This window comes from Drosophila arizonae, chromosome 2, assembly GCF_054131065.1.
Source record: "Drosophila arizonae isolate 15081-1271.41 chromosome 2, UAZ_ARI_1.0, whole genome shotgun sequence".
NCBI classification, from domain to species: domain Eukaryota; kingdom Metazoa; phylum Arthropoda; class Insecta; order Diptera; family Drosophilidae; genus Drosophila; species Drosophila arizonae.
The window spans coordinates 22154574-22168767 of NC_142922.1; the positions used below are offsets into that span (position 1 = coordinate 22154574).

Consider the following 14194-nt stretch of genomic DNA (forward strand, 5'->3'; position numbering starts at 1 on the left):
AGCGAACCTACTGACGGGTCGCCCAAGTCAATACAAAGTAGCGCTATCGGCAGCGCAATGCCAACGCTGACGTCGCTGCCACTGCTGCTGTCGCCTCTGTGCCTCTGCTGCTGCTGGTTTCGCTGCCGCTGTTGCGATATATATCAATTGACGACACGACATCGCAGTCGACGCTTTACGCGAGTCTTGGCAGCGTTTTCATTTAGCTCTGCCATTAAGCGCGTTTCCTTTGAGAAATTCAGTTTTGTTTGTGCGCTCAGTGCACCCATCCACACGTCTCGCTACTTAAAACGTTTCCCATTAAATTTTAGCTGAACGAAATCTAATTCGTTTGAAAAAATAACAAAACCGCCAACTATCAAAATTTTTGCAAACAAAAAAACTAAATAAAATAAAATTTAAATGATTTAAAGTTTATATGTTTGAAATAAGCTCATATACTTTATATATTAACTATGGTCGCGACCGAGGATATTAAAAAGGTATGAGTTAATGTACACTCAAAAGGATTTGCAATTTAAATATGAACACTTTTAGATGATAAAAAAAAAGGAGTTTTTGTTTTAAGAATTCGAGTTTTTTATCCACATGAATGGGTCACTCAAAAGTATGCTATGCTTGGCTCTGCTAACTTGAATAGATTGATGGAATATAAAAAATGTTATTTATTTATTAATCTACAATCTATAAACTAATTTATTACACACATTACGTTATATATCTTATCTTGAGCACTACATCAAAATTGCTAAATCTAGGCTAGCAACTTGCGCCGAAAATTTCAAAATGTAATTTATAACATTGTGCTATAAGATTTCATAAATTGTTAAAACGTCATCCAATCCAAATACCTAAGGTAATGCGTGCTCTACATTTAGTTTTCTGTTTTTTTTTTTTTTTTTTTTTTTTTTTCATTTGCATTGTATTCAGAGTCATAAAGGTGTTACTAGCCTAGAAGCTCCCTATGAGCATAAATACAAAAAGGTACTTGACTTTTGAATACGTGTTTGTACATAATACTATTCCAAAGTTTATTGGGTATGCCATGGCTGGGCATACCCTTGCTTAAAACACTTTTATGATTCCCGAAAAAACAGGTTATCTCTAGTGAAACAGAAGCACAATCAGAATGCGTGAGTTCACGTGTGAACTGACTGACTTTCGATAATGAATGATTCAAGACCTTTGAATACGATTGATTGATTATCGCACATTGTTCATTCATCGCTCAGCTTTGCTTTTCTATTGATTTTCTTGCTACTGATTTATCCTCTGTTGATAAAAGTCAAAATAGTGAAAGATAATTATATATTTTGTCTGTATGAAACTTGTGTCAAACATTTATTAATAACAGAATATTGTTTATTTTATCAACTTGTATGTTTACACTTTGCAGTGCTTTCGCTCTGGACCCTATCAGTCGGTTGTTTATGTTTCCCGGACCGGACATTTTTATCTTGCTTATGCGAGCTGTCGAGTAATCTGCGAAGCAACAATAATATTTACATTTCCATTTAAGTCCATATCATGGCCAATGCATTTGCCATAAATAATGCATTTCTCAAATCTATATTATAATATAGCCAATCTGTATCGTTATACACGCTCTCGCAGTTAGAAGAGTACATTGGGTTTGTGGAATGCTTGATCTGCTCCATCAGTGCGTCCCATTCACCGCTGAATTACAAATGTGAATTTTGGAGGTTGTGAAGGTTCAATAAGGGAGAAAAACTAATTTTGTATATAGATTAATAAATTTAATATGTGAACGCTCAAAATGAGACACAAATCAAAACAAACTTAGTTTGAATTGCATACTTTAGCCTATTCTCTAGCCTCTCATCACTAGCTCTTACATACTTACTTTCAAACATATTCACAAATAAACATGCACATACTTACATACACCCTTGCAAACACCAAACATATTGCTAAAAAAAAATTGTCATATAACAATAAAAGTTTTTTTTGTTTTATGAAATAAATTCTAAGTGATTGTACGCTTGCGTTCGATTATCTGGTACACACCTTCAGGTAAAACTGCAGTTGAATTTCTAATTGACTCTCTGCCCGCCAATGCAAATACATTCGTATTTTTTACGGCATTCATAATCGCCATTCCCCACTGAGCCATTGGGCGCTCATACAATAAATTGCAAAGCAAGCCCTTCCTGAGCGCACGAAAGCAAACGACGACGAGCCTTCGTAGCGTCTTCGTGCGCACGAGGCGCATCGGCGCCAAGAGCGCGGCCGATTGCCGCTATGTCGCTATGTGGCTGTGGATGTCGATGCCGATGCTGCTGCTGCTGCTGCTACTGCCAACGATTGCACTTGACATTGGGCCATCGGTAAAGGGGAATCGGCAAAATGTAAACAGAGCAAAGCAAACAGCGCAAAACTAATTAGCATGTGATGCGCCTCTTTTGCCTTGTGGTGGGTGGGTGTGTCTGAGTCTTTGCTCGGCAAGTGCATAGGCTCTACCTCTCATACACCCACTCTATCTCTCTCTCGCTCGCTCCTTCTCTTGCTGAGCGACCTGTTGTTGTCATTATGGCGACAGGTTTATTTGGCATTTGAATTGCAATTGACGCCATTAAATGCAATTACGTTTGCATAGTATACGTATTTTATAATTCAACATTCTGAATTGATAATAACTGAAGTGCCTGTTTGCATTCCTGAAAAGGATTTCCATTTAACATTTTAATAACTGAAAAAAAAAAACACATTTTTCAATTTGTATTTTCTACTCAGCAATTAAGCGGATCTGATCAACACAATTTGTAATTATGCATGCACATACGTATTTCCCACTATTTATACATGCATACATATGCATATATATACACGTATATACACATATAACTGTAAGTGTACGATTTCAAATGCTTTTACCTGACGCATTTGGTTGTCGTCGAATGCATTTTTGGCAAGTGCAACAGCAACGCAATTTTTTATAGACATTACAGGAAGCGTTTGTTTGCTTGGACCAAACGGCGTATGCGTAACATTTCTCTGAGCATATGTTTATTATGAAATCGTTTAGAATTTTCTGAAATTTTTTTTTTTTTGTTTTGCAGCTGCGTCCATAAAAGATTTATGAATTTTTATTATTTTAGACATAATGATTAATGACCGAGGAAAATTCGTTGTTCCTTTTACTTTTGCTTTCTTTAACTACGAATTCTCTCTTTTATTTTACACCTTTGGACTCCCAAAGAATATAGACGATGCACTTGTTCTATTGTGTCTGACGTCAAATTTTCAACGTACTGCAATTTTGTTGGCAAAACAATGCAAAATAAATATTTTGTTCGCAACAAATTTGGAATACACTAAGTCAATTTAATTTTTAAATTATATATATTTATTTATATAGAATTTATTTATAGCAAATTAACTAATAAAAGTCAAACTTATATATTGTTAACAAGTAAGAAAGCTCTAGTCGAGACTGCTCGACTACGAGATCCCCTGAACCCTTGGAGCAATAGATATTTCAATAATTTTTCGCGACTTTTAGCTTACACAAGAAACACGCACACACACACACAGACAGGCACGTACGCACACACAGGCACACATACACACACACGCATACAGACACACATACACAAACACACGCGCATACTCACACAAACGCATACACACACACACATACACACACATACACATACATACACACACAAGCACCCACGCATAAACTCGCATGGGCTGCAGTGTGCGCTTACTATGAGAACTTAATTGTTTAATAACTTTTTTTATGGACGTACGATCTTCATGAAACTTTCAGATTATGATTATAACATGAATATGCATGTAATTGCCAAAGCACAAGTCTCTAGTATTTGAAATACGCTTTTTACAAAAGTGAGGGTGAGGGGGTGAATTTAAGGGTGGGGGGTAAATTTTAACAAAAACCGAAATTGTATAAATTGCATATAAGCATACAATAAAAATTTGGAGACTCTAGCAATAAAGGTGTAGAAGATATAATTTTATAACTGGTTTTCGATAAGGTTTTTTATCGATAAAAAAAGATCGGGATGAGTTATCGATTTTTAATGATAAACTTGATATGCGCGCTGTAATTACGGACATTTTAAAAGAAATTTGAAGTCTCTAGCTCTTATATCTTCTGAAATCGACGCGTTCATACATACGGACAGACGGACAGACGGACAGACGGACGGACGGACAGACGGACAGACGGACAGACGGACAGACAGACGGACAGGGCCAAATCAACTCAGCTCGTCACCCTGATCAAGAATATATATACTTTGTGGGGTCTGCCACGCCTCCTTCTCCCTGTTACATACATTTCAACAAAACCATTATACCCTGATTTCCCATTTTCAATGGGTTCAGGGTATAAAAATAGGACACTTATGTTGAATCCATAATCTATCTATTCTTCGACACCAACTTCTATCAAAAAACCAAATCTATTCAATTTTTTGCGTGTTACATATATGCTCATTAAGAGCAGATGCCTTGGCATCTTTAGGGTAGCTGCAAAAATAGAAGCCCCGCAAATACCTCAAGAAACGAGAAGAAAATTCGCTTTTCAAAGAGTCGCCGAAACAGTCTTCTCCAACTGCGTTGGTCGTACGGACCAAAACACTCGAGACGAGGCGTCAACTAATTTTAGCGAAAAAGACATTTCAATGCGGATATCTATAGAAAAGTTTAAGTGAAATTAATGCATAAATATCAAAAAAGAATACATATATAAAGATAATATATATAAATAAATATAAAAATATATATTTATATATATAGATAATAATTTGAAGTCGTTAGTCGTTTTGTGTTTATGTAACGCGTTTCGGGATATTTCATTTCATTTCGGATAAGCCCTACAATGGACTCGGATAAAGTTGTGGGCGCCATGGCGCGCTGGTGGCAGGTAAAGGCCAAATGTTGCTCGGATTCTAATTCTAGTGCCGCAAATATCAAAACATTCAAATGAACACACCTTCTTTTTTAAAAATAAACACACACACAGACAAACACTCGCACACTGTGCCTTAGGTATTTATTAAAATTTCTGTTGGATTTGCTAAATATTTTTATTATCTTTTGCGTATTCGTGTGCGCCATCGTATTTTGACCTCCAATTGCTCTTTACCGGGCAACCGGGAGTTCTTAAGAGCTGTAAGCAATATTATGCTACCATAAATACTCTTCATTGTAGACCATACTGCCTTGATGAAATGGCCCACAATGCCTAACCCCATCTTGTGCAGAGGCTGGCTTCTCTTGGCCTAGTTTGTGACACGGCACGTGTGGGCGAATACGCAAATAGATTCGCCTCAAAATTCAGTGGACGATACAATTTCAATTTCGTTTCTCTCCCTTTTTATCAGACTGTTAGCCAAGAAGATAATGATGGCATGTCACACAATCCAATGCTCTACGATCCACTGGATGGCGTCGTGAAGACCTCCAAGACCCGCCAATATATAGCAGCACTTATCAGTGAGACCAAACGATCGAGGATGGCAAGAATGAACTCATAACTGTGCTCTATATCTTCACAGTTTGCCTGGGCGCTGTTGCTGCGGGCACTGCCTTGGCCTGGACCAGTCCCGTGCTGCCTCAAATCAGTGCGCCCGTAGTTAATAGCAGTACAATAGTGACTCCGACCAACTCTACTGGAAATGAGACTAGCCCAGTTAGCCCACCCATACCGCACGATGACCAACTACAACTAACTGTCGCCCAACGTAAGTTTCTCTTATATCGCTATGCTTACATATAAAAGTATTATCGGGGGCAATTTATGACTTTAATCTGTGTTCATTTGATATCACAAGGCTCACTCGAAGAATTCATACACTTCTTGGCATGAAATTTACAAGGTATAAAAGTAATCTGTTGAAGATTTTTAATACATGTAAGCTTATTATCTGCATATGTGTTAAGAATCAAATTATTGTACTTATACCAGCTATTCAGTCTCCGAAATTATTATCTGGAAACTGATCTGAAAAATTAGTTAGCAAATGAAACAATAGAGCCTTAGCTAGACCCCAATTTAACTTGTGGTCTTTTAATTTCCTTTATTTATGAGAAATATATTATTGCACAATTTAAGGGTATAGGAATAACTTTGTATTTAATGCATTTATTATCATGTGAGTCAAGTTCTAATCGCTGTAAGTTTCATGATGTCACCACTCAATATATTTATTAACTTAGACTATCTTGTAGAGTTTTCAAATGAAAGTACTTTTAATTGGATCATACATGCATTCCATTTTTGCCCAATTCAGTTCATTCATGATGTATAGTCCCTAAATATATTGACTGGTAACAGATGAGAAAACTTCCGTTTATAATTTTACTCCTTGGTTTTAACAGGCTAAGCTGAGACTGGTCATCAATCAGTCAATCAGTCAGATTTGCAGTTCGACGACAGTCGTTTCACTTACATAAGAGTTTACTCCCAGAACTGAAAATTTCGATATCCCACAGCTTAGCCAATGTTTTGAGTCTTAATCATTCAATCAATCAGAGCAAAGAGTATATATGAACTATGATGTTATAATAGCTGTTTCAACTACAAATTAATTTGATTATATTTGATCATCAACCAGCAGTCAATCATCAATCAGGTCGATCGCTCAATCGATCAATCCTTCAGTCAGGGCAAACAGTTTTACACGTGTAGATTGATGATAATTGATTTTTGCGTTGTTTACTTGCAGAGACTTGGGTTAGTTCACTACTGGCCATTGGCGCCTTCTTGGGCGCTCTACCCACGGGTTATATAGCCGATGCAATTGGCAGACGTTACACGGCAATGGCGATGGATGTCCCGTTCATTTTGGCCTGGCTATCGATCAGCTTTGCCAAGTCAGCCGGTTGGCTGTACTTTGGCCGTTTTCTAATTGGTAAGTTCAGCAACTCATCTATCGATTCATTTGTATGACAATTTTTCTTCGATCTCCCTTAGGCATATCGACGGGCAGCTTTTGTGTGGTGGCTCCGATGTACATCTCAGAGATCGCTGAGACTAGCATTCGCGGCACGCTGGGTACGCTCTTCCAGCTGCTGCTCACCATGGGCATACTCTTCATTTATGTGGTCGGTTCCATGGTCTCGTGGACTACGCTCAGCATTCTGTGCCTCTTTGTGCCGATTGCTCTGCTCGTGGGCATGGTCATGCTGCCAGAGACACCTGTTTACCTGCTGAAGAAGGTGAGCCGTTAGTCAACGTGATAATTCCCTGCGAGCTCATTGACTTTTCTGATTTCTTTGACAGGGTCGTCGCGCGGAGGCAGCGTTGTCCCTCAAGTGGCTGTGGGGTCGCTACTGCGACTCGCGCAGCGCCATTCAGGTCATACAAAACGATTTGGATCAGACGGGCGCAGATGCTTCGTTCCTGGATCTGTTCACCAATCGTGGTGCACGCAACGGACTCATCATTTCCATCCTGCTGATGTTCTTCCAGCAATTCTCGGGCATCAATGCGGTCATATTCTACACAGAATCCATATTCAAGTCGGCCGGCAGCAGCCTGGACGCCTCCATTTGCTCTATCATTGTGGGCGTGGTGCAGGTGATCATGACGCTGACCTCATCGGTGCTGATCGAACGAGCCGGCCGCAAGATGCTGCTGCTCTTCAGCAGCACCGTGATGACCATTTGCCTGGCCATACTGGGCGCCTACTTTGACATGAAGGACAGCGGCAAGGATGTCTCGCACATTGGCTGGCTGCCGTTGCTCTGCATGGTGCTGTTCATCATCACCTTCTCGGTGGGCTACGGACCCATACCGTGGCTGATGATGGGCGAGCTCTTCATGCCCGATGTCCGAGCCACCGCCGTGGCGCTCACTGTCATGGCCAACTGGCTGTGCGTGTTTGTGGTGACCAAATGCTTCGGAATCATGATAACAGAGTGGGGCTCAGATGTAACGTTCTGGTTCTTTGCCGGCTGCATGGCCCTGGCTACGGTTTATGTGGCCGTAGCCGTGGTGGAAACAAAGGGCCGAAGTTCCAGTCAAATACAAACGTGGCTCAGCGGACATTAAAAATAGAGATTCCTGTGAGAATCTAGAGGGCGTACGCCATGTGTACATACGTGGCTAGGGCCCAGAGAGGGTGCAGGCGCATATGACGCATACGCCGCGTGTCCTTCACACGAAATGTACAACATTTATCCATATGGTTTCTCTGCTTAAGTGTAGTTCAATTATTTCCTAAGTACTCAGCCAACTCAAAGAGATTCGCTTAGCTTTTTATGTACTCTATTCTATGTAAATATATATATATATATATATACATATATAGGTGTGCGGCTGTAAAGACATGTGCTTATATTTATTTACATATTTAATTATATATATGTATATATCAGAAATGTCTGTGTCTGTATATAATATTGCCAATAAAGCACTTCAATCATGTTGTAATGCATGAGCTGATGCATTGGCCCCAGCCGATAACCCAACGGCCGCTTACGATGGGCTGCATTTGGCGCCTGCCAATGCAATGGCAACGCCCCTTCGAATCTGCGGCTGTCATAACAAACCCGATTACTTTTTTCCCTGCTGGACACGCCCACAATTGGCGCCGTTTACAATCGCAAGCCGATGCCCGCTGGCCTTGCACTTGGCCTTCGTTCGTTCGTTTGGCAAGGCCCTCAATTGATCGATAGATAGATAGATAGATCGACGCACCGACGCAAATTGATTCTATGCCAGGTAGCGTAAATTGCAGCAGTTGTCGTTGTTGTTGTTCGATTTTTCAATTGCTTCGACGTTTTCTCTTTTTGTCATATGCAAATATTTATTTACTTTATTTTTGTGTTCCTGTTGAATCAGGAAACACCATTTGAGAGCCCCGTTTACCTGATCAAAACGTCTGTCTATTCACACAATGGTAACAGGTTGTTGTTGTTCTCTAGCTCCATTTGAGTCAATAAAAATATATAAATAGATAACGGCTCACTGGATATCATAATTTTTTATGGCTGATTATGGAAAATGCTGCCTGAATGTCTGGCAAATCAATTGATTGATTTATTCAACACTCAACAATGACAATGATAGCTCAGAGAATAAACATAATGAGTTACTCATATATTTGCCAAAATGGCAAATATTTACAAAGCTAACAAGTTTCTCTGTCAACAACAAACCTGACCTAAGTCAAACTGAACGACAAATATTGACATTTGCTTGTAAAGTTGTGGGGAAATAAACTGAGAAACGCCATTTGGCGTAGCTAGAAAGTTTCAAATATATACATGAAAAGTTATTGGAAGAAAGCTGGGAACATTTTAGTAAAAAAAAAAATATGATGAAATTATAAATATATTTAAAATTTTGTCGTTAAGAAATTAATAATATATACATAAAATATAAAATAAATATATTGTATTAATTATAAGTAGACGCTAGAAATTATCCATATTTGGTAAATCTACAATTGCATATATGCGTTCTATGCGATTCTCAAAAATACAAACAAAGTCTCCAATCCTGATTTACCAAGAATTTGTGAAAACCCTTGGCGAATGCAGCTTGATAACATTAAAAATGATTCTATAAGATTCAATTTATTATAATTTTTTAAAATTAATGTTGTCTTTCTTATGAAGCCAAATTATATGTATAAAAACGCATCAGCTCTTTGGTGCGGTTGCTTTACTCTAATTAATCATTTTTAACTGAGTTAATGTACTGCATTCAAAACAAAGTAAAGTTTAATTGATCAACAACGCAGCATCATACCCCACTGAGTTGGAAAAACCAGTTTATAATCCCAAAAAAACCAAACGTTCCACGCGTCAGGTGCGAATGTCTTCCTTTCCAAAAATGTATACTAAAATACAATAACTAAGCGAGCCTCTTGAAAAAATCTATATGCGTGCATATATAAGTCTATGTTTACAATCGATTGCATTAAATTATTTATTCTGTGCTTTAGCCGATTCCGGCAGGAATCACTCGTCTCTGTGATGACGCACATAAATTTCCATTTATAGAAGCTCAACAAATGAAACATACTGATTGCCCACATCGGTGTCATTTTAATTAGTCGGCACGCACGTTTATAATACTTAAAATCCGTACGAGTCTCGTTGAGAAATTTAACTGTAGCGCAACGTCGACTAAATAAGTCAATCCCCCCTAGCAAATTGTACGCTGCATATCAATTAACTTCCTTAAGCCGTTTGGTTACACTGTTTCCCATGCCCCGAAGAGGGTATCCAAATTTTAATATGTTTTTCGTTACGTGTAGACTGAGACTTGGAGTATCTAGACGGGCCTGATCTGTATCAATTTTAGAGATATAGCTATGATATGACTCTTTATTTGTTCGTTGTAACGTTGCCATGATATCATGGAAGCTCATACCTTGCGTAACAAAGATCATGATAAACAGTTGATGTGCCTACCGGATATAAAAATGTAATCTAAACAGTTTCAGGAAGTAATAATTATGTATGTATCATAGAGTGTCTGAATCTTATTCTAGTATATGTAACAAATATCATCATATTGTTATATCATGATAATTCCTTTTTATCGTTAAATAAATGCAAATTCTACAGATCTCCTCGAGAATATATAGTGTATGATTAATATGAATCAACTGTTCTAGCTTGTCTGCTTATCATATTTTCTGTGATTAAATAATCTTAGAATCATACGGAAAGTTTTAGAAGAAATTGTTGAGCATTGTCGTTGACGGAGCCGGCAATTTATCATAGAGATGTCATAACTTTGCAGTTGCTTATTCAAGACAGGCTTATCATATACCATACATATCGGGCTATAATATATAAATATATTAAAGAAAACACTTATATATTAGTATCTCAGCTCTTCAGCTCAATTATATGTTATCAAATATAAAGAAAAATCACAATCAAATTTAAATTAAATATCTGTAGAGGGTATTTAGTTGTGCACCCACTTTTTTCGGAATTTCATTATTAGTTTATTTACTTTGGCTTGCCGTAAAATAAATAAAAAATGCTTGCAACAAAGTGTACGGAACTAAATCTAACTATAGAACATAAATTAAAATTCCGAAACAGTTTCAAATTCTCGTTTATCTATACGATTATAATTTGGCATTAGAAGTAACTAGATTTTTTTTTTTTTGTAATGACAATTCGCTGGGCAGACTATTCCACGGCAGTGTGATAAAAAAGTAGAATCATTTAAAAGCGCAGCTCGGTTCAACGATCGTCCAGCCCGACGATTTTTTTTTTTTTTTTTTTTTTTTTTTTTTTTGTTGGGCTGAGGTAGGAAAAAATGCTTTATGCACCGTCAGTCATGTCGTCACTTTGACCGGTGTGTCGGACTGCATAACTGCTTACCGACTAAAAAATCCTCCTCTTCTGGGGCTCAAATCCACCTTGGAACCAGGAGATATCCCGCATTAACCTTCAAGGTGGAACCCCATTGTGTGCTCTAAATGAGCGTTGCCCTCTGTGTGCCTGCGTCCAGGTCATACTTCTTCCGCCGCAGAACCTTTTCGGCGAAGTCATAGACTTTTTTCCAAGCGTCTATGCTGCTGCACATTTGCTGTACTAACGTCTCTACTTTGACTTCACCTACTGTATCTGCCAGGTCGATTCTTTCTTCCGACCATCTTTTGCAATTGAAGAAGGTGTGTTCTGCATCGTCCATTGCATTTTCGCAGTAAATGCAGCTGGATTCGGCAGTTTTCCCCATTTTATTTAGGTACTTTCGAAAGTATCCATGTCCGGAGAGTAGTTGTGTCAAATAGAAAGACGTTTCACCGTGCTTTCTATTTATCCACTGCTCCAGATCGGGGATTATTTTAGCGGTCCATCTTCCATACCTTTCGCATGACCATCTCGCCTTCCACGAGACTATGGTTTGCTGTCGTATGCTCTTTGCCGCATGTTCTGAGTATTCTCCTCTTTGCCGAAGATTCCATATTTTTTTGCGCTCTTGGGCAAGCAAGTCAACCGGTATGACTGCTGCTATCACAGTCACGGCCGCCCCGGAGACTGTGCGGTACGCCGATGTTATCCTTAAGGCTGCTCTTCGTTGCACAGCTAGCATCGGTTTTCGCCTTACATTCGCCTCTAAGGTATCCGCCCATACTTCACTGCCATATAGCAGTATTGCATTTGTCGCTTCCATGAGGAGTCTCCGTTTTCCTGCCGTCGGGCCGTCAACGTTTGCCATCAGTCTACTCAGAGACCCCGTTGCTGTCGCTGTTTTCCGCGTGGCATACTTCAGCTGTTCCCAGAAGGTAAGTTTACTGTCCAGCCTAACGCCTAGATAGTTCACTGTCCTCTGCGTCCTTATCAGGTTTCCGCTTACTCGCATCTCTATTTCGGTTGGGATCTGCTTCCCCGTGAACAGAAGTAACTCTGTTTTATGGGTGGCAAGCTCCAATCCTCGAGAGCTGAGCCATGTCTGTGTGCGGATCATGACTTGGGTAAGTCTCTTTTGGGCCTCTATGGTGTTTCTGGCAGTAATGACGGCTGCGATATCATCGGCATAACCAATAAGGAAGGTGTCTTCAGGCATTTCCAGTCTTAGGATGTCGTCGTAGCTGATATTCCACAGGTCTGGTCCCAGGATTGACCCCTGTGCAGCTCCTCCAGTTACTCTGTATCGTTTTGTTCCAGTTTGCGTGGAGTACAGGAGTATTCGATCCTGCAAATAGCTCCTGATCATATTCATGAGGTACTCCGGTATCTGGAAGCGGTGTTCCAAGGAAGTAAGCATATCAGTCCACCTTACACTATTAAAGGCGTTTTTAACGTCCAGCGTTGCTAACAGAACAACTGGGCGCGAGTATGCATTTCCTCTTTGCGTAGCTCTGGCTGCCTGAACCACTTCATCGATAGCTCCCATTGTGGATTTTCCAGCTCTGAACCCATGTTGCCTAGGGCTAAGTCCTCCAGCAGCCTCTACTGCTGCGAGTAGTCTAGGTCTTATGAGCTTTTCTAAAAGCTTCCCAGCTGTGTTTAACATACACAATGGGCGATAAGCCGAGGGTGTATTGGGATCGCCTTTGCCTTTGCTAATGAGCACCAGTCTTTGTTCTTTCCACGCTTCTGGGAATATCCTTTCTTTTAGACATGCGTTATACATCCTAAGTAGAAAAGTGGGACGTCCTGATGCTATCACCTTCAGTATTTCTGCCGGTATATTATCTGGTCCCGGCGCTTTCTTGTTCTTCAGGGAGAGAGCTGCAATGTTGAGTTCTTCCTCGGTGAAATCTGGGACTAAACCATCGAGCTCTACGGGTGCTCGCTCATGCGCCTCGTGGATGTGTGCTGGAAATAGTGTTTCCACTATGTGATCCATCGTGTCATCATCCACGTTTGGCACTGCTCCGTAGTTTCTCAGCTTTTTCATGACTATCTTGTAGCCAAGTCCCCAAGGGTCTTTATTTATATCTTTGCAGAGCTCTTTCCACTTGTCATGCTTACTGCGTGTGATAGCAATCGACAGTTCTTTTCTCGCAATCTTGGCTGCTAACGCTTCCGTCGTGAAATTTCCAGAGCGTCGTGCCCTTGTTAGCCTTCTTCTACATTGTATGCATACTTTCCTTTTTTCTGCAATATCGTGGTTCCACCAGTACGCCTGTCGTCTACCTCCGTGTTTGCTGTGCGTTTTTGGCATCGATACGTTACACGCTCTTTCCATAGCGGTTAGGCTTCTTTCGACCACTTGCTTCGACGTCAATGTGCCGTCGAACTGTCGTTCTCGCCTATCTAATTCAGCTAGTAGTTTGCCTGTATCCACCTTACTTATGTCCCATCTATGAGAAGTCTTTCTTGAGTATGATGGGTGGTTTTGCTGACTGGTATTTTGGAAGTCATATGATATATACTCGTGATCACTTCCCGTGAAGTCATCGAGTATCTTCCAGTCCTTTATCCGATCTACGATGTGTTCGGATCCAAAGGTTACGTCAGGTATTGTGCCTTCACATCCCGGCCTATGGAAGGTAGGTCTGCTTCCTCGGTTTGCTACCACTAACCCGGACCTAGCGGCCATATCCATAATTTTTCGTCCTCTAGAGTTAGTAGACGACATTCCCCAGTCCACTGCTCGTGCATTCAGATCGCCTGCCACAATGAAGGGCTGCCGTCGATCCACGAGGAGATCCTCGATTGCATCGAGTTTATTCTGGAAGGTGCTTATGTCATCGCTAGGGGTTAGGTAGCAACTGAC

At 40.0% G+C, this 14194-nt stretch overlaps 1 protein-coding gene and 1 long non-coding RNA gene across 4 annotated transcripts; both read left to right on the forward strand.

The window, feature by feature from the left end:
- Nucleotides 1-50: 50 nt before the first annotated feature.
- Nucleotides 51-13476, forward strand: LOC108621858 (trehalose transporter 1-like protein). 3 transcript variants are annotated; one of them, XM_018019430.2, is made up of 6 exons: nt 51-482; nt 5373-5484; nt 5547-5732; nt 6717-6902; nt 6965-7209; nt 7274-13476. In XM_018019430.2, the coding sequence occupies exons 1-6, from the start codon at nt 456-458 to the stop codon at nt 8042-8044; spliced, it is 1527 nt and encodes a 508-aa protein (XP_017874919.1). In that variant the 5' UTR covers nt 51-455; the 3' UTR covers nt 8045-13476. The 3 variants fall into 3 exon arrangements, with proteins under 3 accessions (XP_017874919.1, XP_017874918.1, XP_089324176.1); XM_018019429.2 differs by lacking the exon at nt 51-482 and adding an exon at nt 4117-4912; XM_089468050.1 differs by lacking the exon at nt 51-482 and adding an exon at nt 4927-5037.
- LOC149270571 (uncharacterized) lies at nt 880-3684 on the forward strand. The gene is made up of 2 exons (XR_016269949.1): nt 880-1319; nt 1397-3684. It is a non-coding gene; the product is annotated as an uncharacterized LOC149270571 (long non-coding RNA).
- Nucleotides 13477-14194: the final 718 nt, after the last annotated feature.